The sequence below is a fragment of the Rhododendron vialii genome, chromosome 9a, assembly GCF_030253575.1.
Source record: "Rhododendron vialii isolate Sample 1 chromosome 9a, ASM3025357v1".
Taxonomy (NCBI): domain Eukaryota; kingdom Viridiplantae; phylum Streptophyta; class Magnoliopsida; order Ericales; family Ericaceae; genus Rhododendron; species Rhododendron vialii.
Window position 1 is genome coordinate 6,490,552 of NC_080565.1, and position 21,836 is coordinate 6,512,387.

At 36.5% G+C, this 21,836-nt stretch overlaps 2 protein-coding genes across 2 annotated transcripts; both read left to right on the top strand.

Moving 5' to 3' along the window:
• Positions 1–566: 566 nt before the first annotated feature.
• Positions 567–3,130, top strand: LOC131301697 (vicilin-like seed storage protein At2g28490). Its single transcript, XM_058328079.1, has 5 exons — positions 567–955; positions 1,159–1,340; positions 1,558–1,638; positions 1,723–2,154; positions 2,511–3,130. The coding sequence occupies exons 1-5, from the start codon at positions 670–672 to the stop codon at positions 2,937–2,939; spliced, it is 1,410 nt and encodes a 469-aa protein (XP_058184062.1). The 5' UTR covers positions 567–669; the 3' UTR covers positions 2,940–3,130.
• A 6,382-nt stretch (positions 3,131–9,512) lies between these two features.
• On the top strand, positions 9,513–12,336 carry LOC131301698 (vicilin-like seed storage protein At2g28490). The gene is made up of 5 exons (XM_058328081.1): positions 9,513–9,867; positions 10,038–10,219; positions 10,637–10,717; positions 10,813–11,238; positions 11,663–12,336. Exons 1-5 carry the CDS (start codon positions 9,582–9,584, stop codon positions 12,089–12,091), a joined length of 1,404 nt encoding a protein of 467 aa, XP_058184064.1. The 5' UTR covers positions 9,513–9,581; the 3' UTR covers positions 12,092–12,336.
• The last annotated feature ends 9,500 nt before the right edge of the window (positions 12,337–21,836 follow it).

Consider the following 21,836-nt stretch of genomic DNA (forward strand, 5'->3'; position numbering starts at 1 on the left):
CTGATTGCGAAAATAGGGCTGCCCAAAAATTCCCATTTTTTTTTGTTGAGGATATAAAAAATAAAGTTGTCCACGTCTCTTACAGTCTAAGCTTTTAGTAGAATTAGTGGTTAACATTCTAATATTGTTTTGGCTTTGTTTTGTGGGGCGATGCTATATATACCATTTAAAAAATGACCACATTTGGATGATGGAAAAAAGTATCAATGTAACGGTTATTTGTAACGCCTCTCATATGATGTTGGTCCCTCCTCACGTGAGAGAGGCGTGACAAATAACCGTTGCATTGAAAATTTTCTCTCATGTACGATGATGTGTGTCTGTTTTTGTGGGGAAGCAGATCGAAGAAGAAGTCATACAAAACTACGCCATTGAATCGGAAGGCAATATTGACTTTGTCTTTGGAGTCGATCGGATATTTCTCGCCGTCAGACTCACAACCGCCGGCGTAATATGCTTTCCAATATGCATGCCACCAAAAGATCCAAACAAAACTGGATGACTAACACGTATCATCAACCAACCTCAAATCTCTCTCCCTTTTTCCCCTATATAAACCTCCCACTTCTCTTCCAATCATCACACAAAAACTGAATTATTCCAGTGGCAATCACATAACAAAGAAAAGGAGCCAGCAGTAGTGAGAGAAAGTTGGAGAGAGAGAGAGAGATGGGGAGAATTACTAGTGCTTTGTTGCTGCTCGTGGTGGCGGCCATGTGCTACGCGGCGGCAGTGGCGAGCGGTGAAGGAGAGAGGACTACGGAAGAGAGGTTCCTGTTGCGGGACATGAAGCGGGTGGTGAAGACTGATGCAGGGGAGATGAAGGTGGTTAGGGGCTCTAAAGGCTGGATTTCGGACATGCCAAATATTCATGTCGGGTTTGTTACCATGGAGCCCAATTCCCTTTTCATCCCTCAGTACCTCGACTCCGACTTGATCCTCTTCATTCGTAGAGGTAATGTTCGATCTCTCTCGGCTAAAGTCTGTAGTGTTGAATACCAATCGAATGCATGGGAATACTTTGTCTACCACTCCGCTTGCCACATTCTCTCTTTTTCTCTGTCAACCACATGTTTATAAAACTTGAAATTTTGGAAGAACTAGAAAAGATAGATTTTTTCATTTGGGACATTGACTTAGTATGAGGTTGGGTTGCAGGGGAAGCAATGATTGGGTCAATCTATAAGGATGAGCTGATAGAGAGGAGACAGAAGAGTGGAGATGTGTATAGAATCCCAGCTGGTTCTACATTCTATGTGGTCAACACTGCCGATGGCCAACAGCTTCACGTCATTTGCAGTGTTGAGAAATCCGACAGCATCGGATGGGGCACATTCCAGGTAAATTGAACATCGAAAGCTTGATCGCAAAGGTTCTAAGAAATGTAATAGTTGCATATGACTCAGAACAAACCCAACCATTGCTTCAATAATGACTTCATAAATGTTATTTTTCAACTTGTTACGCTATCAAAAAGTAAAAATCCAAGCTGTTCTGACTTTTGATTAATTTTTGCAAAATTTATTGAAATGTTTGCTTTGTCTAATGATTTTGCAGTCTTTCTTCATCGGCGGAGGCTCATATCCAACATCTGTACTTGCTGGTTTTGAACGCTCAACCCTTTCTACCGCATTAAACGTAAGCAAAAACAGAACACTTAAAAATACCAATCCATCCTCACATCTTTACATTAACAAGTGGAAAACATCGTATGAATTGCAGGTTTCAGAATCACAAGTGAGCCAGCTCTTGACCCGACAAACATCCGGCCCGATCATCTCCTTATCAAACACCGACTCCAACTCAGACTCACACCAATCAAGAGTTTGGATCCAGTTCTTGGAAATGAGGCATCACGAAAGAGTGCAATGTTTGAAGAGAATGGCGACGTGTTTCGAAGAAGAAGTAACCGAGGAAGAGGAGGAACCGATTATGAGGTCGTTCAGGAAGCTATTGAGCTTTGTTTTTGGAAAGGAATTGAGTGCTGGAAATGACGCAAGGACAAGCAGCAGCAAGAAGCCCCACTCCTACAACCTCTTTAACAGGAAGCCTGACTTTGAAAACGACTACGGCTCGAGTGTCGCTCTTGACCAGTCCGATTATTCGCCTCTCAAGCACTCCGGTGTTGGCCTCTATTTAGTCAATCTTAACGCGGTAATCGATCACTTACTTTCAAGTTATGTAGTATCGCTCTCATTACCCATATTAACAATTTATAGAAACAAGAATTCTGTTTCTACTCGGGCCCCTCGCTAGTGACCAGTGTAATTGATCCCGAGGTATTGATTGAAGTGCGTGTACATTGACTTGAACACCCTGACTTCCAAAAAAAATTCTTAACATTGGCGAACAACTTCAATTATAACTTCATATGTATGGTTTGAGATTCTAGGGATGTTAATTGCACACTTTCTTGTTAATTGCAAGTAATTTGCAGCTGCATTTGGATCTTTTACTTCTTTTTTTGCATTAGGATCATGACATTAGCTGACTGCACCTTGTGGATATAGGGATCGATGATGGCGCCACATCTCAACCCAACAGCAACAGAGTATGGCATCGTTCTGAGAGGAAGCGGCACAATCCAAATAGTGTTTCCCAACGGAACCTTAGCCATGAACGCCCAGGTTAACGAAGGCGACGTGTTTTGGATCCCGCGCTACTTCCCGTTCTGCCAGATCGCTTCCCACTCCGGCCGATTTGAGTTCTTTGGGTTCACTACCTCAGCCCGCAAGAACCGGCCCCAGTTCTTGGCGGGGTCCAACTCTATTCTGCAGAGCATGAGGGGGCCCGCTTTCGCGGCAGCCTTTGGGGTGAGCGAGGAGAGGCTCAAGAGAATTGTGAATGCTCAGGGCGAATCTACTATTTTGCCCCCGGCGTCTGCTTCAGGGGAGAGCTTTGGTGATGAGATGGGTATGGGCTTTGAGGGAATTTACTAGGCGGTAGAGATGTAGGAATTGGTTCTATCAGGTAATAATTAAGGCAGGAAGAGTTGTTTCTCTGCTTTCAATTTTGTTTTCTTTTTGTTTGTGTTTGGGTTTTTTTTTTTTAGAGGTTCTGGTTTTCTGGGTTTGTTGTGTTCAAACCCTTCGAGGCTTGAGAGTTGTGAATAAGATTGCGTTTTGCATTTCTTCCCAATCGCATTGGTTTCTTGTTTGGATAACTTTAAAGCAATTAAATAAAGGATGTCGATTTGGCGCTCCACTTTTATACGCAGGAGCTTCATTATGTACATAAAGTGGAGCGTTTGCGTACAAAAGTGGAGCGTGAAAATCAATTTTCAATAAGGGAGAATATGTATGGCATTTTTAAAGGACAAAGATTTTCTCCAAATGTGATTGTCTCTACTCGGACATGTAACAAGTAAATGATAAGCCTCACATGCATTAAAATATTCAGCTTTCTGGCCAATAAATAACTTGGCGTCTAATTAATTTAATACTCTAGTGAGTAGTCATGTATTTACCGTGTCTCTTAATTTCTCTTCTAGACCAACTACTGATGAAATACAACACGTGACCATGTTTTCCAAAGACAGAATAATTTATCGCCGCAAACATTGTTTGCTCAAAACTCATTTCATCCATTAAATCAATTCTTGATGTAGATAAATGTGCTACTTGGATTAATTGCATCTTGGTGTTGTATAGAAACTGTAACGCCTCGAATTTTGGGAACGTTAAAAGGATAATTTCATTGAAAATTAAATGGAGTCTGGCTCAATATTACATTATAATCCTAAAACAAGTACTTTTATTCAAATAAGGGAGAGAACTAGGGTTCCTATCTACTGCTCCGCCTGTGCCTCCATCTTGACCAGCTCCTCGGCTCTAAAGGCTTCCAAGGTGTAGAGTTCACCCTGTTCGTCTATAAGATCTGACACATTATACCAGCGTCGCCACCAATATAATATGTCAGGGTCACCAAAGGTAACACCGTGAGCTGCAAAAGCCAATAGAATAATCCATACCCTCTAACCCTTAAACCTACGAACAAAGGATCATAAATTCAATGATTTCCACAAGTTCATACATATTCGACAAAACAGTCAACAATGACACATTCACATTCATTATCTAAACTAACGTTGATGTCCATTATTTTTCGAGTTTCTCCTACGCGACTCCTCGTAGGCTGTGTCACCATTTTCCACATTTCATAACCATATTAACATTTCCAAAATCGTATTTAATACACCTAACCTCGGTTCCGCCGTTCTAATCTCTCGAGTGTCCTCACAATGGTTCCACCGTATCGGGTTTCCATTGGCACACTTTGCATTGGCTCCTCTCCGTGAATAACTAAGCCACACACCCAACCTCGGTTCCGCCGTTCCGGTCTCCCGAGTATCCTCACAATGGTTCCGCCGCACCAGGTTTCCATTGACACACAAAAACACACACCACACAATGGGCTACCATGTTCGGCCACATTGCGGTTTTCAAAATATTTCACCTTTTCAAAACATGTCTTTTCGTTAACCACACCCTTCGTGCCATGTCTCTACTTTCTCGATTTTTGTGTCTCGTTTTCATACAACGACTCCGCGGTAGGACATTTCACATACGTATTCATAATTCATTCATTATAATCTTGAAACTAAATTAGCAAGATCATTTAACTCTATATTACAACTCATGCTCAAAACCATTCTAAAGATCAAATTACGAATGCTTCTAATCAAACGTTAAAGTCTTGTCCTTCGAAAATCGTTCTTTCTTCCTTTGTGGGAAGTTCAAAACAACACATGTTTATTGAAGTAAAAGTTCATTATTCAACATGTTCATACGACCATTAGCAAAACGAGTTGTTAACCATCATGCATTCTAAACGTTATAAGCGATAGATAATCTTATCTACTTAAAAATATTTCATGTTATATTTTGAACTAAAGAGTAAAGACATCCTATTTTTCCACATACGGTCCTACGCTATACGTTGAATTAGTGGACAAGGGGACTCTACATATACTTAGAGAAAGGGGATAAGAATAATCTACCATTCTTCTTGGCGGTAGGGCGGCTACGGAAAAGGTCGTCGGTTTTTGCGAATCGGCGGCGTAACGGCTCCGAAGTGCTTCGAAAGGAAGAGAGATGGATTTTCTCTTCGTAGAAACAACTTTGCTAACTAAATTAGGCTACTTTAAAGATCTAAGGGTGGTTTTTGGAAGTGGTTTGGCGGTATCTCTCAAGAACTTCAAGAACTTCAAGAACTTAAAGAAACTTGAACTTTGGAACTTAGAATTTCTAGAGAGAAGTTGGAGCAAGGAGTGAAGGTGTGAGAAATGACTTGGGTGAGCTTGCTATTTATAAGCCAAGGCTCTCCTCTCTCCCTCTCCCGCCCGAAATCTCTCTCTCCCTCTCTCTCTCTCTCTCTCTCTCTCTCTCTATATATATATATATATATATATATATATATATATATATATATATATATATATCTTTGATTTTTTTCACCTGTCAAGCTTGATTGAAAGCTTGATAGGTTAGGTTATATAAGGGTTGCTTGTACATCTCCCACCTAGTTCTAGGCTTGTATGGCTAGATTTTGTACTTATAGGGTTGGTTTGGAAAGATCTTGTGGAAGAATGTAGGGTTTGTACAAAGATTTAGTGATTAAAAGAACGTATAAGGAGAATGGGAGATAGATTTTGCTTGGAGAAGTGTATAACCATAGATTGTAAGGGTGTAAGAAGATTATGGAAGATCAAGACAGGGCACACTTCAAATCTCTCCCTTACTTGTCTCTTTCTCTATCACTCTAGTACTAGGTGTGAGTATATATATGTATGACCAAGTATATATATAAATAAAGTACATAATGTACTATGTAATTTACTAAGATTTTCAAGTATCCAATAAAAAATTATAAGGTCAAGATTTTCTAATAAACTAATCTAATAAGCATATGTTCCTATTACATTATTATATTAGAGTACTTTAGTACACATATCTATATATAACAATACCTTTAGAAAATCTAGGGCAATAGATTTAGAAGGTACATATACATATATTTTTTTAAGGATATAATCACATGAAAAATCTATGAAGTGATTATTTAATAAAATCCTAGTACTTGTTGGTAGACTAACCTTATTATCTAAGGGGTAAAGTTTACCATAGCATGTATTGACCAATGGTTAAAGGAGTGAGATAATATATTCTAGAATAATACCTTGAAAGGACTAAAGTCCTTTAAACAAGCTTATATAAATCTATGAAGTACATAAGTCTATATATAATCTTATATATGTACTTCAATAAATCTAGAATGGTACCTAAGATGGAAAATTTAGGTTTCCTAATATCCAATGGATAAAAGTTTTTCCAACTTTTATTGTCCAATGGGCAAAGGTTATAAGTATAGTCTAGGATTCCTTAGAAATATAATAATAGATATTACTCTAGAATTCCTAAATAGTACATACATTTATATATAACCATATATGTGTACTTAGAAATCTAGGAAGTTCACTTTGGTGGGAACTTTAGACTTAGGGCTATAGGTCTAGGTTTATCCAAGGGATAAAAGTTTCCCTAACGTTTATTAACCAATGGGTAAAGGTTAAAAAGTTCATCTAGGGTTAGGAGAAAGTAACTAGTGAATTGGTGGTCCGATTCCTTCAATTAATCGGTTGGAAACTAATCTTACTAGCCAAGTAGGGTTTTTAATCAAGAAATGAATTTTAAAGGACTAAAATCTAATTATAAGTCTCAAGTCTAATTATGACGGATTATTAGAAATAAAAAAGTAATTTAAAAGCAAATCCACGTAATAAAAATAAAATTCAAATTTTTAACAAAATTTTTATTTATCAAAAATCAGGGTCATTACAGAAACAATTAGTGAATAGGGTTTCACATGATCATTACTTCTCTTAGTATCTAAAAATCAATGCATATTGGTCACCGCATTTCTTATCTAATTAACATGGTTTCAGTTTGAATAAATGAAGAAAAAAGATTTTAATAAATGTTTGTTGAGAATAAATTAAAACTCATGAGATTGTTTAGAAGAAATAAGAACAATACTACCAAGTACCACAACACAACATTAAAACACACGTTTGACAGATAATTGTGTCTGGAGCTGTTCGATGCACATGGATCTACATGCATCGAACGACTCTGGATGAAGTTGCTTTTGGAGTTATGTTTGTAGACTTTTTCAAGAAATACAATAATTCTACCTAAATCACATCTTTCCTCATCACCTTGTACTTCAATTCCTCTATAAAACAAAACCGTAACGATAGACATCATGGTGTCGCCATTACCAGCATAGCAAACGATGTGGGATCGATAAAGTTTAATGTTCCTTGTCACATGCAGCCCAGATGCACGTAGATGTACAAATTGAGAAGACGAAGAGATTTGACTCGAGCAAGGGAGACTCGACTGCCACCAATATCTAGCTTTGATACCATGTTAAATTTCTTGTAGAGTTTTGATCTAAAATCATTTGGCGATAATTGAAATAGCCTCTATATTATATTAATTAAGCTTGAGTGGCTTACAGAAACGATGAGAAAGCCTAACAGAATGTGAGAAAGGGGCTTTATTATGTTTTTTATTAGTATTATGTATATTTTCAGAAATTCAATTAGACGAGCCAGAAGACTCTATTTGGAACTTGGGTACGAAAGTGACAAAAGGAAAGAAAATAATTAAGAAGAAAATGAGAGGAAAATTAAAGAAAAATTGGAGGAAAAATTGAGTTTGCCTTTGAAATTTTCTCCTCTCTTTTCTTAAGAACCAAACAAAGGAAGAGAAATTTTTAAAATTTTCGTTTCTTTTTCTTTCCATCCCCAAGTTCCAAACAGAGCGAAAGGACATGTACCAATTTAAAGCCAAACTATCGGTCGATTGTACTTTAAGGTTCTATTACCTCATTAAGTGTTGACAATTCAGAATCAAAGTAATTGGAATAATTGATGGTTTCTGGGTTTGGCCGGAGCAAGCCGTGCCTATCCGCCATTGTTGATGAAAGTGAAGTTGGAGGGGTGATGGGAGAGAAGGAGGAAAGAGAGAGTGTGGTGGAATGGTAATTTTGCCCCTGTTATTTGGGTTAGGATCACACGTGATAGGCACGTGAAACGTTTTCTGTCCAAAATGTTCACAGCCATTATCGGTTGGACGACATAAGTAATGGCATGAAAGTTGAGGGGATGTTAGGCTGCCCAGTGGATGGTTCAAACCGACCAATCTGCAATCCAACCAATCCAACCGAACACACTCACGAATGGTTTGCAAATGAACAAAACGACAATCTGCGACGAGTGGATCGGTTTCAAACCGCACCGCCCAAAATTACTTTTTCAATTCCTCTTGTTGAAACGAATCAATAATTCACAAAAATTTGAGCAAAATTAATAAATGCGAAAAAAAATTGAATAAGGTCAAAAAAAAGAAGAGCCCAAATAAGCTTAAGAGAACAAGGCCATATGGAGAATAAATTCTAACCACCACCGGCAGAAAACTCGACTTTTCCGCCCCCGGCAATTGTGGTTCCTATTAAGTATTTATTGTTGTAATCTGAATTGTTCATATTGTATGACCCGAATTTTATTCAAAAAATCAGTTTGATTGGACGTCGATAGGTATATCAAAATTAAGTTTTCGATTATAAAATGGACGGTTTTATTGTGTCAATAATTATAAAGATATACTGTCTATTTTACAAAACAAAATTAAAATATTGATATATCTATCGATACCAGATGAAGTTAATTTTTTTTTCTTGAATGTGTACTTTGTAACGCCTACAAAATGAACGGTTCAGATCAACAATAAACACACGGTAGGCTAGTTAATTGCTAAAAAGCAATGCAGCAAACAAACTTTAAAACAAAATTCCCGACGGTTCATGTGCATCAAACGGTTCTTGACACAATTGTGTTTGAGATTGTGTTTTAAAGGTATGTGAGTAGACTTTCTGATTGCGAAAATAAGGCCACCCAAAAATTCCCATTTTTTTTTTCGAGAATATAAATAAAAAAGTTGTCCATCTCTAGAGATGAGTTGGTAGTTAACGATCTGACAGATGTAATAAAGTCTCTTTTTATTTAGAATACAAATAATAAAGTTGTCCATCTCTAGTTTTAAATTATGCCGAAAAATTAGCTTAATAGGATACATGTAAGTGCTTGATTCAGTCTTTCACATGTGATCTTTAACGGTTTAAGTTTTTAGATAAATTAGTGGTTAGCAATTTAATATAGAGAAATCTTTTCGGATAAAAAAAAATCTTAAGCAGAAGAAGAGGAAGAAGTCATACAAAACTAGGCCATTGAATCGGAAGGCACTACTGACTTTGTCTTTGGAGTCAGTCAGATCGGATATTTCTCTCACCGTCGACTCAGTACAACCGGCGTAATATGCTTTCCAAACAAAACTGGATGACAAACACGTATCATCAATCCAACCTCAAATCTCTCACCCTTTTTCCCCTATATAAACCAGCTGCCATTTCTCTTCCGATCATCACACAAAAACTGAATTAATATTCTAGTGGCAATCACATAACAAAGAAAAGGAGCCAGCTGCAGTAGTGAGAGAAAGTTGGAGAGAGAGAGAGAGATGGGGAGAATTACTAGTGCTTTGTTGCTGCTCGCGGTGGTGGCCATGTGCCTCGCGGTGGCAATGGTGAGAGGTGAAGGAGGAGAAAGGAGGGAAGAGAGGTTCCTGTTGCGGGACATGAAGCGGGTGGTGAAGACCGATGCAGGGGAGATGAAGGTGGTGAGGGGCTCTAAAGGCTGGATTTCGGACATGCCAAATATTCATGTCGGGTTTGTCACCATGGAGCCCAATTCCCTCTTTATTCCTCAGTACCTCGACTCCGACTTGATCCTCTTCATTCGTAGAGGTAATGTTATTCTCTCTCGGCGAAAGTCACTAGCGTTGAATTAATAACAGTCGAATGCATGGGAGTACGTGGTATCTGCCCGTACTCCACTCGCCCCTTTCTCTCTTTTGGAACTGGAAAAGATGAAAATTTTCATTGGGACATTGACTTATTATGAGTTTGGGTTGCAGGGGAAGCAATGATTGGGTCAATCTACAAGGATGAGCTGATAGAGAAGAGATTGAAGAGCGGAGATGTGTATAGAATTTCAGCTGGTTCCACATTCTATGCGATCAACACAGCCGATGGCCAACAGCTTCATGTCATTTGTAGCGTTGAGAAATCTGACAACATCGGATTGGGCACATTCCAGGTAAGTTAAACATCGAAAGCTTGATCGCAAAGGTTCTATGAAATGTAACAGTTGCATAGGACTCAAAACAAACCCAACCATTGATTCAATAATGACTTTATATATGAAAGTTATTTTTCAACTTGTTACGCTATCAAAAGTAAAAAAATATGACATTGCTGCAGCGATTCGTTGTGTTTTTGTTAGGAGTACAATTTTTTTTAGAACTTTTTTGTTACAATCTTAAATACTGGCAAAACATCTTCGTTGCTAAAATTTGTAGCAAAAGGTATGACAAAGTAAACTTGGATTTTATCAAAAATAAAATTGGAGTATTATAGATTTGCTCTAGGCTGCTACAGTTTGTTTGTGTTCTGAATTTTGATTAATTTTTGCAAAATTTACTGAAATGTTGGCTTCGTCTTAATGATTTCGCAGTCTTTCTTCATCGGTGGAGGCTCATATCCAACATCTATACTTGCTGGTTTCGAACGCTCAACCCTTTCTACCGCATTAAACGTAAGCAAAAGCAGAACACTTAAAATACATCCTCACATCTTTCCATTAACAAGTGGAAAACAAAGAAAAAATTAATCAAATCGTATGTATTGCAGGTCTCAGAATCACAAGTGAGCCAGCTCTTGACCCGACAAACATCCGGCCCGATCATCTCCTTGTCAAACACCAACTCCAACTCGGACTCACACCAATCTTGGACCCAGTTCTTGCAAATGAGGCATCGCGAAAGAGTGCAATGTTTGAAGAGAATGGCAGCGCATTTCGAAGAAGAACTAACCGAGGAAGAGGAGGAACCGATTATGAGGTCGTTTAGGAAGCTATTGAGCTTTGTTTTTGGAAAGGAATTGAGTAATGGAGATGATGCAAGGAGAAGCAGCAGCAAAAAGCCCCACTCCTACAACCTCTATAACAGGAAGCCCGACTTTGAAAACGACTACGGCTCCAGCGTCGCTCTTGACCAGTCCGACTATTCGCCTCTCAAGCGCTCCGGTGTTGGCCTCTATTTAGTCAATCTTAACGCGGTAATCGATCACTTAACTTTCAAGTTATGTAGTATCGCTCTTATTACCCATACTAACAATTTATAAAAACGAGAATTCCGTTTCTTCTTGTGCCCCTCGCTTGTGGCCAGTGTAATTGATCCCGAGGCATTGATTGAACACCCTGACTTCCAAAAAAAATTCTTAACTTCAGTGAACAACTTCGATTATAACTTCGTATATACGGTTTGAGCTTCTTGGGATTTCTATAGGCTATAGCACACAAGCGCTTCAGTGATTGGGACATAAGGCTCGATTTGATTTGGTTTGGTTTGTAGTAGACAAATTGGGTTGCACACTTAATTTCTTGTTAATTGCAAGTTTGCAACTGCATTTGGATCTTCTTCTTCTTCTTCTTTTTTGCATTTGGATCATGACATTAGTTGACTGCACCTTGTGGATATAGGGATCGATGATGGCGCCACATCTCAACCCAACAGCAACAGAGTACGGCATCGTTTTGAGAGGAAGTGGCACAATCCAAATAGTGTTTCCCAACGGAACCTTAGCCATGAACGCCCAGGTTAACGAAGGAGACGTGTTCTGGATCCCGCGCTACTTCCCGTTCTGCCAGATCGCGTCTCGCTCCGGCCGATTCGAGTTCTTCGGGTTCACCACCTCAGCCCGCAGGAACCGGCCCCAGTTCTTGGCGGGGTCCAACTCCGTTCTGCAAAGCATGAGGGGGCCCGCTTTTGCGGCGGCCTTTGGGGTAAGCGAAGAGAGGCTCAAGAGAATCGTGAATGCTCAGAGCGAATCTACGATTTTGCCCCCGGCGTCTGCTTCAGGGAACAAAGTGAAGAACGAGATGGTTATGGGCTTTGAGGGAATTTACTAGGCGGTGGAGATGAGGAGTTGGTTCTATTAGGTAATAATTAAGGCAGGAAGAGTTGTTTTTCGGAAGAGTTTTCTCTGCGTTCAATTTTGTTTTTGTTTTTGTTTTGTTTTGTTTTTTTTTTGGTAGAGGTTTGGTTTTAGTCTTCTGGGTTTGTTTTGTTCATGCCCTTGAGGCTTGAGAGTTGTGAAATAAGATTGCGTTTTGCATTTCTTCCTAATCGCATTGGTTTCTTGTTTGAGATTAAATTTCTTCTACCAGTGGTGGAAACTATAAGTTTTCCATCACCGTCATTTTGGGACCCACGACGCGTTAATTGTCAATCTAAACCATTCATCTTGTGGGGCCCGCAGAGTAGCATTTTCATGCAAAAAATTATCTTCAACGGACATCTATAGGTGTATCCAAATTTAAATTTTGGTTTATAAAACGGATGGTCGTGAATAGTTTAACATGAACGATAGGATCAGACTGTTCATTTGATAAACTAAAATTCAACTTTTGATTGATCTATCGATATCCTATCAAGATAATTTTTTGTGTGAATATACACTCTGGGCCATACAAGATAAACGACTTGGATTATAACAATAAACGTATCGTGAATGGACGGCGGTGCAGAACACACTGTTTCCCCCGCCAATGGATGAAATTTAATCTCTTCTTGTTTGGATAACTTTAAATAAGTATGGCATTGTTAAAGGACAAAGATTTCCTCCAAATGTGATTGTCTCTGCTCGGACATATACCTAGTAAATGATAAGCCTCACATGCGCTAAAATATTCACCTTTCTGGTTATAAATAACTGGGAGTGTCTAATCAATAATGAGTAGCCATGTATTTATCTTGTCTCTCTTTTTCTCGTCTAGACTAACTATTGCTGAAATACAACACGTGATCATTGTTTTCGAAAGGCAAAATAATTTATTTATGCAAACATTGTTTGCTCACATCTCAGAGCACTTTCATCCATTAAACCAATTCATTTAGATAAATGTGCTGCTTCGATTAATTGCATCTTTGTGTTGTATAGAAAACAAGTGAATAGGTTCACATGATCCTTCCTTCTTAGTATATAAGTTAAGGGGATATAATCGTCAAATTGGTAGTTTAGGAACAAAGTAGACAAAATGTGCCTTAAAAAAAAAAAAAACTCTACTAACATAATAAGTAATCCGCAATTAAAAATCAAAAGATTCCACCAACGTATGATCGATCTCCCCACCAATGGATCTTTGATGTGGGCTTACCGCTTCCTAGCCCATCATGGCCCAATATGGACGATACCCGTAGGGAAAATGACAGCTAAGGACGTGTTTAGATAATTAATACCCTCTAAGGATAAACTAAGAACATTTGTTAATGCTGAAAATGTCTTTGGCGGGTATTAATTATCCAAACACATCCTGGGCCGTCATTTATCGCACCGGAAGAAGCCCAAATTGTATCAGGCCCAAATTATCAAAATTGCTACAGTATCCTTTGGGCCCTGTCTTAATTACTGTTACAGCCTCATATATTTTGGGCCCTGTTTAAATCAAAATGGCCCAATTCAGCAAATGCTTCAGAACATAATTAGGACTTGCTGGACACATGTCAACTTATGTTTTTGGTGTAAACTTATGTTCCAAGAGATATCACTAAAAATACACTCGTAGGAGAATGACGTTAATAAAAAAATGACCGGCAAAATCAACAACCATATTTTTGTTCTAATAAAACATAAATCTCCAGGTGCTCCCTAATACATCAAAGTTGGAGCTGCTGCAATAATATTTAATTTAAATAATTAAATTTGAACATTCTACCATAAACAAAAACAAACTCAGGACATTAAAAATTGACAGCAGAACTTAGATGAACACATTTGACCTCTAAGAACAAGTTTACCAGTGGATATGTATACTACCTTGTGAACAGTTCACAATTCTACTTTAGCTATCAATTTTTTCTTTCACAACTACACTAACACTATTTATTTTACCTAACACCAATTAAAAAATACATTTTTTCACTCTTTTCCTTTTATCGTTATTGTTTATTTATTGAGAGAGAGAGAGAGAGAGAGAGAGAGAGAGAGAGAGAGAGAGAGAGAGAGAGAGTAACGATCCTAATTTTTGGCAATAAAATTTAATGTTCAATTATCATTTCTTTTTACTTATTTTAATTTTATAACCTATTCTAAAGAAAACCAAATCAAGCACTAAGTATATACGTACCTACACATATAAATATATTACACCCCACTATTATTATTATATGTGGATAAAATCCTAGACTAGTTATACATATATATCCATAAGCATTAATTTATTTTTATTATTATTATTTTTTGATAAACATAAGCATTTATTGCATGCATGCATATATTGAGAAGAGATCTAGAGCCGAAAAGAGGCAAGGGAGGATGAACTTTTATCCATTCTTTGACTCACCCCTTATCACTTATCCAATCACAGTAGAATTGGAGGGCAAGAAAAAATAAAAAAAGAGATAAAGCCGAGAGAGAGAAGGGCTCTGCCTATAAATACTAGTAACTTCTCTCCCCACTTTTCTACGCTTTGTGCCGCCCGCAAACTGACCCGACGCCGCTAGAATCAAATCCTACCGTCTAGAAGAAAGGTGGAAACCTTTTACCTACTCACCTAAGTATAAATATGGATGTGCTATATGATATCGAAATTAGAATTTTTATAACATCACATGTTCAAATTACTTTTTGGGATTGAATGATGAGTACCATTATTATCGATCACGAGGTACGTAGAAACCTCTTATCTACTCACCTGAGTATAATTAATGTTACAATATTGTTATTAAAGAGATTGAAATTGAAATTTTTGTATGATTCGCATGTTAATATATATATGTATATATTTTTTAATATACTGTTTCGGCATCTCGTCACTACAAGAAAAAACACAATTGCCGACTAAAGGTTTAGTCGCCTAATGTGGCCTTTTTAGTCGCGAAATGGTTTTCCCGACTAAATAATTTGGTCGGCAATTTAGTCGGGGAATGAGAGTCGGCAAATGTAATTGCCGACTAAATAAGGTTTAGTCGGGTAATGTATAGAACATTTACCGACTAAATAAGGTTTAGTCGGCTAATGTATGATTTTAGCGACTAAATGGGGCGACTAAAAACTTGGTCGCGGTTTCTATTTTAGTCGGGAAATGTAACTTTTGCCGACTAAATATTTAGTCGGCAATAATAATCGCATTGTGGCATCGAGTGATATTACAAAATAATTAAAGGGCCAAAGTGGATATATAATATTCCTCTTTCCTGTACACCTTTTGTATTTGCCTGGTTGGTTTCCTTTCCGGACAGAGCCTCCAAAGTCTCGAACCTGAGACCTTGTGTTTTATTTCACACCCAACTTGCCACTCCACCACCGGTATTCTCTGTTTACTTTTTGGTAATAAATATACTTATACCATTGGATTTTGTTTGTTTTACCCTCAATTTTTTACTGTTCATCCAACGTTTAATATTTTTATTTGAATCCATTATAGATCCTATAAAAATTATTCAAACTGCAAGTCATTCTTAAAATATTTTTTTATAGGTTCTTTAAAAAAATTAGCCCAATACGATTTGAATAGAGCTCTCATATGAGTTAGGGGTCTCTTAAGGTGTTCATTGAAAGGCTTTAGAGCCAAAAATTCATTATATGACCATCCAGGAAAAAATGATAAGAAAAATAAAATCTTTTCATCGGTCCAAACAAATTGAAAATTAGAGGACTTAATTTTTTTTAATCCGGTTCAATCTATTTGTGAATTTTTTTAAAAAATATGAATAAAAAATTAAGTACTCCAATTTTCAATCTATTTCAACTGGTGCGAAAATTTTATTTTTCTGATAATTTTATCCGAAATGGTCATAATTAATTTTTGGTTTTAAAAGCTTTCAATGAGCACCCTAAGAGATCCCTTAACTCATATGAGAGCACTACCCATATTGGATTGGGCTAATTTTTTTATGAAACCTATAAAAAACATCTTAAAAATGACTCGCAGTTTGAATCATTTTTATAGGATCCGTAATAGGTCCAAATAAATATTAAACATTGGATGAATAGTACACATTTCATAATTCTATTTGTAACTTGACGGAAAATGATGGCAAAGGCTTTAATTGTAAGCTTTTTTTTTTGTAAACTTTGGAGGTTAAATTGAAAATACGTTAAGTTTGAAAGCCTATGGGACATTGCGGTATAAGTTCAGAGGTTTTTTTTTATTTTTAATTTTTCCCATTTTTTTTTTACCAACACACTAAAAGATAATATTTCAATCACATTCATAAAAAGACAGAACCTATTCTCCAATACACAATTAGAACCATTATCACCCGAGCCCTATTTGAGGTATTTTTTGCCCGGTTAGAACCAATCTATTTTTGTTTTATTATATGGGTTAAAAAATCATTCTTTAACGAGATAACAAGGGTTTATCTAAACTTGATCGAGCCACAAATTTACCAGAATGAATTATTCAACAAGTGTAACAACATGAACGGTGTTGATCGTAATGATTTTCTCGCGATCGTGTGCCTTCTACAATAATGAGTGCAACATAAGACCTAGTTGACTATCAAGTAAATCAAAGTATAGATTGTAAACATAATTGTCGAGTAATTTTTTATAATGCCCGATCTGAACCGTTAGGATTTCACTTATTACCAATTATAACGTTGTCACCAAAATCGAAGATCACTTGATATCGGGGACCACATGATCAAAAGATATTTAATGAGTTCAGAGACGTTTTAGTGTTATAGTGAACTAACCAAGCCCTGCCTGAGGTCTTTTTTTGCAATCCAAATCATCTATCTTTGATGTAATACGAATTATAGATCATTCATACTAAGAATGAAGTTAACCGCATATGAATAGATACGTGATCGGCCTACAAAATTCTTTTTATTTAAGAATTTGCGTGCCGATAAATGGCTTTCCTTAACCCGATCGAACCAAAAATTTACAAAAATCTTATGATTAAGAAGGAAAAAAAAAGATAAAAAAAGAACGGCTTCGATCGGGAAGGTTGCATCGTGCTCAATGTCATCGGGACAAATATTTCCTTGAAATTAGTTTGAAAGGGAAAAAAATTAATAATTGCCGACTAAATGTAATTTTAGTCGGCAAATATACCTATTCCCTACTAAACTATTTAGTCGGGAAATATTTTTTCATTTATTGATTTTTATTTAAATTAGGAAAAATTGATATTCGCCGACCAAATGTAATTTTAGTCGGCAAATAAACCTATTCTCTACTAAATTATTTAGTCGGGAAATATTTTTTCATTTATTGATTTTTATTTAAATTAGGAAAAATTGATATTTGCCGACTAAATTATTTAGTCGGGAAATGTTTTTCATTTATTGACTTTTTATATTATGGAAAAAATGATATTGCCCGACCAAATGTAATTTTAGTCGGCAAATATTACGATTCCCTACTAAATTATTTAGTCGGGAAATGTTTTTCATTTATTGACTTTTCATATTACGGAAAAAATTGATATTCCCCGACCAAATGTAATTTTAGTCGGCAAATATTACTATTCCCTACTAAATTATTTAGTCGGAAAATGTTTTTCATTAATTGGCTTTTTATATTAGGGAAAAATTTATATTCGCCGACTAAATTCATTTTTTAGTCGGCAAAAATTATTATTTCCCGACTAAAATAGGATTTGGTCGGCAAAAATTATTATTTCCCGACTAAAATAGGATTTGGTCGGCAAAAATTATTATTTCCCGACTAAAACTATTTAGTCGGTATTTGTTCAACAATTGGCGACTAAATTTACTTTAGTCGGGAAATTTTAGTCGACAATGGTGTAATTTCTTGTAGTGCGTTATTATATGATTTCATTCTTTGACCTCGACTGTAAAGATAATTAAACCAAAATGATGTTGTTAAAATTTAGTTAGTACAGTGGATTCAATTAAGCGAAATGGAGATTTCATAATTCTTGCATGTTAAATTATAAAACAGTGAGATGGTATCATCTGGACACGTGAATAGAATTGTAAAGTGATTATTATTTTTAAATGGTGCCGACATGGGTATTTTGAAAGAAAACATGAAATTTAAATGTGGACTCTGCATGATTATTTGTAAACTCTAATGTTGAACGCGCGAAATGATACATGTGTACGAGACACGAAAGACAAGAAAAATGTTGAAAAGTAGAAAGGAGGAAAATTGAAAGAGTGGATTGGCAATTGTGTGAGCATGAGAACCCGGTAGGTCCATTGAAGATGGTCAGCGGAATCATGGCTCGAGTGTGCGTGTGTGAGCATAGGAGCCCGGTAGGTCCTGAGAGAATGGTCGGCGGAACCATGGCTCGGGTATACGTTTGTGGCCTAGGAGCCCGGTAGGTCCTGAAAGAATGGTCAGCGGAACTAGTGTCGTGTGTGTTGAGAAATGTGAAATAATTAAAGACTGAGAGCCCGGTAGGTCCGTAAGAGACGGTCAGCGGAATCAGTGCTTTTGGGTGGCAAAATCTGAACGTAGCCTGGGAGCCCGGTAGGTCCTGAAAGATGGTCAGTGGAACCAGTGCTCGAGGAAATAAGATGGAAAGTGGAATCGATACTGGAAAAATGAGGACACGGTTTACGATACGCTGCGATGATGATAAACTCTGACAAGACACTGACACTTTATCTATTGATTTGATTTTTATGAGATGAACTGTTGATTCCTGAAATTTACTATTCAAAGTTAGACACTAATTTTGTTAGCGTACGGGACATAGGGGTAGGAGTTAGCTACTAAGCTTAATTGCTTATCGGATCTACTTTTGTGGACCTAGCATCTTATGCCAGATAATAGAGACGGACAGGAAGGGTACTACAATATGGAGGAGTTTGGTGCAGAACAGATGGTTGCAGAAGAAGACGGACGCCCTAAGGAGTAGAAATTATCTCAGTACCGTTTCCAAAATTTGGAATAATGTAATTTGAATTTATAGGACTATTTGGATTTGTAATGACTTAATTATCCTCTTTATTTAAATAAATGACAAATTAACTATGTTTTAAAATTTATTTACTTAATGTTCCTAAAAATCGGGGCGTTACAGAGAGAGAGAGGAAACAATAGAATAATGAGTAGATTGTGAACAGTTCTTGGGCAAAAGAGGTGAAGAACTACATGTAGACAAAGATAGAAATTTTATCTTCTTGTTTACCTATGCTGCTACAGCTGAATATTTCTCACTTTGGTGAGCTAAAATAGCTATAACGGTAATTTACCTATGCTGGTAAACTTGCTCTAAGAATTGTAAAAATGTCCTTAAACCACTGAAAAATTAGGCAGTTGTTCACACTTGTTTTTCCTCAAATCATTTTTCACTTGTTTCTTTCACAAAATTGGATCATCTCTGGTTCTTAAGTTTGACTGGATTAAACTATTCAAATCTAAGTCGTTCGTTGTTATAAGCAATTGTTCGGATTTGCTATTTGCTCAAAGACTTTTGAGCAAATTCATACCATTGATTTTCCCAATATATTTGGATTTGGTCAAGGCTATTGAGCAAATTTCGGACCATTAATTATCTCAATTATGTTTCATATTTGAAGTGTCTCATCCACTCATCCGGTCCACAGTACGACTTGACTGTGATTTGGGTGAGGAATTTTTTTTTTTGATCCTGGTGAGGAACTTTAAACTAGTAAAAAACTTCCAGAGTACATAGAACTGATTTTTTATGGAAATTTTAAAAACCTATTTTAAATGAATTGAACGACTCCGATTATTTGTGTGAAATTTTGATTAATTTTGTGTCAAAATTAGTGTAAACTTTTGTGTGAAGAGAATCGGCCCCATACTTATTAGTATTATTAATGAAAATATTATTTTTAGACTTGTACACGTGGAAAGGGCTATATGGATTAATTTGAGGTGCGCACAAGTTAGTCCGACACACTTTGCATTATTAAAAAAACAACTATTGACTCTTTTTTTACACTATGCATGGAAGTTAGCTTTTCCCATGGCAATTAAACCATTCAGTGATCTCAGGCATGTCTCAAGGACACGTAACCGCAATGATGAATTCGAGGTTAACGTCCGACCGAACATATATATTCAAGTAGACGGTGATAGAAAATTGAGTGCGTAGTTTATTTTTCCTTTTTTTTGTGTGTGTGTGGGGATAATTCAGGTGTTCAGGTCAATAAACATGCATCTCAATTAATTTTTGGGACCCAATCACACTCTCCATTTGCGGATAACCTAATTAGAGCATCTCCAAGCCATACTCCATTTCTTCATTTTGGAGGAAAAACATTCTCCAACCCATCCTCTAAAACTTTCCTCCATTTGGGAGGATGAACTTTGATCCTCTAAATATAGAGGATGAAGGAAAAAATAGAGGATCTCCTCCAAATATGTGTTGGAGTTGAGAAATAAAGTGTTAGGTTGGAGTTGAGATAAATAGTACAATCCTCTAAATTTACTTTTCAAATAAAATAGATTAATTTGATCCTCTCAAATAGAGATTTGGAGGGTGTTGGATTGGAGATGCTCTTAAAGCCGAAACAAAGCTCTGTATAACTGACCTAGTACAAGAGTTGATAGTACCTTAGAAGTTATAGAGTAGTTTATTTGCTGTATTTAATTATTCACCGTAAAGATATTGACAAACAAAACTTATTTAGCCTCCTAAGAAAATCGCAAAACAATTAAATAGAAAAGTTAAAAAGAATGAGAAATGCTACAATCCACACCCTTATTTGGGTGAAGACAATATGCACCCTCCTGAATCGTTTTAAATTTATTTTATTTTGCATAAAATTCATTACATCAGTCTTGAAGTCATAACTTTGGTATATCCACGTTTCTTTTGAATTTATAACAGTTTTATGTTATGGATTTTAATCTTGATGTTATGAATCATTACACAAATGTTATGAATTTCATACAAAAAGTTACTTCCTTTATCCTTAAATAAATGTCCAGCGCACGAAGCTAGGACTTGTTTTCTATTAAAAAATCTATTTTTTTTTTCACAACTTAAAAGAACTCACTGATATCTATTGATTTGTGAATAAAAATTTGATTCTTTTTACGAAAAAAATGTGTCTTTTTAAAGGCTTAGATTTGTGCACGCAGACATTTACTTGGGAGCTAGTATGTTTTTTTTTTTTTTAATACAGAAAATGTTATGAATTAAAAACGATTCAAGGTGGTGTATACATCCTAACATTAGTGTGGGTTCAAAATCACATTTGATTAATGATTAAGCTAAAGCACCGATAGTATTCTTTTATTTAAGTAAATAAATAAATATTGTTGGCAGCCTTGGAAGACATTTAGGTACAATTAATTAAATGATTGGAAAGTTGTAAATCATTGTTATTCCATAATTAATTAATTTAAGTATCGATCCCACCGAGTGCTTTGAAGGTGGCAGTACTGCAGCAGTTGGACGTCAGATCGAGACCTCCTACCAGCAATTTCAACTGCTTCATTTCCGTTACGCCATGCACAAAAAATAATCAAACCGGGGCCTTTCTCTCTTAGGAATCCTAAGACCATGTTTGTTTAATTTGGGATTTTGGGTAATGAGCGGACAGAGATAGATAGATATATAGAGAAATGAGAATAATAATTGAGAAAAAAAATTATTAGGAACCGTGCGCAGAGAGAAAAAGTCGAGACTTGAGTCCCAAAACAAGCATGGTCTAAGTGGTTGTAGATTAAAACAAATGGAATAGCCATAATCT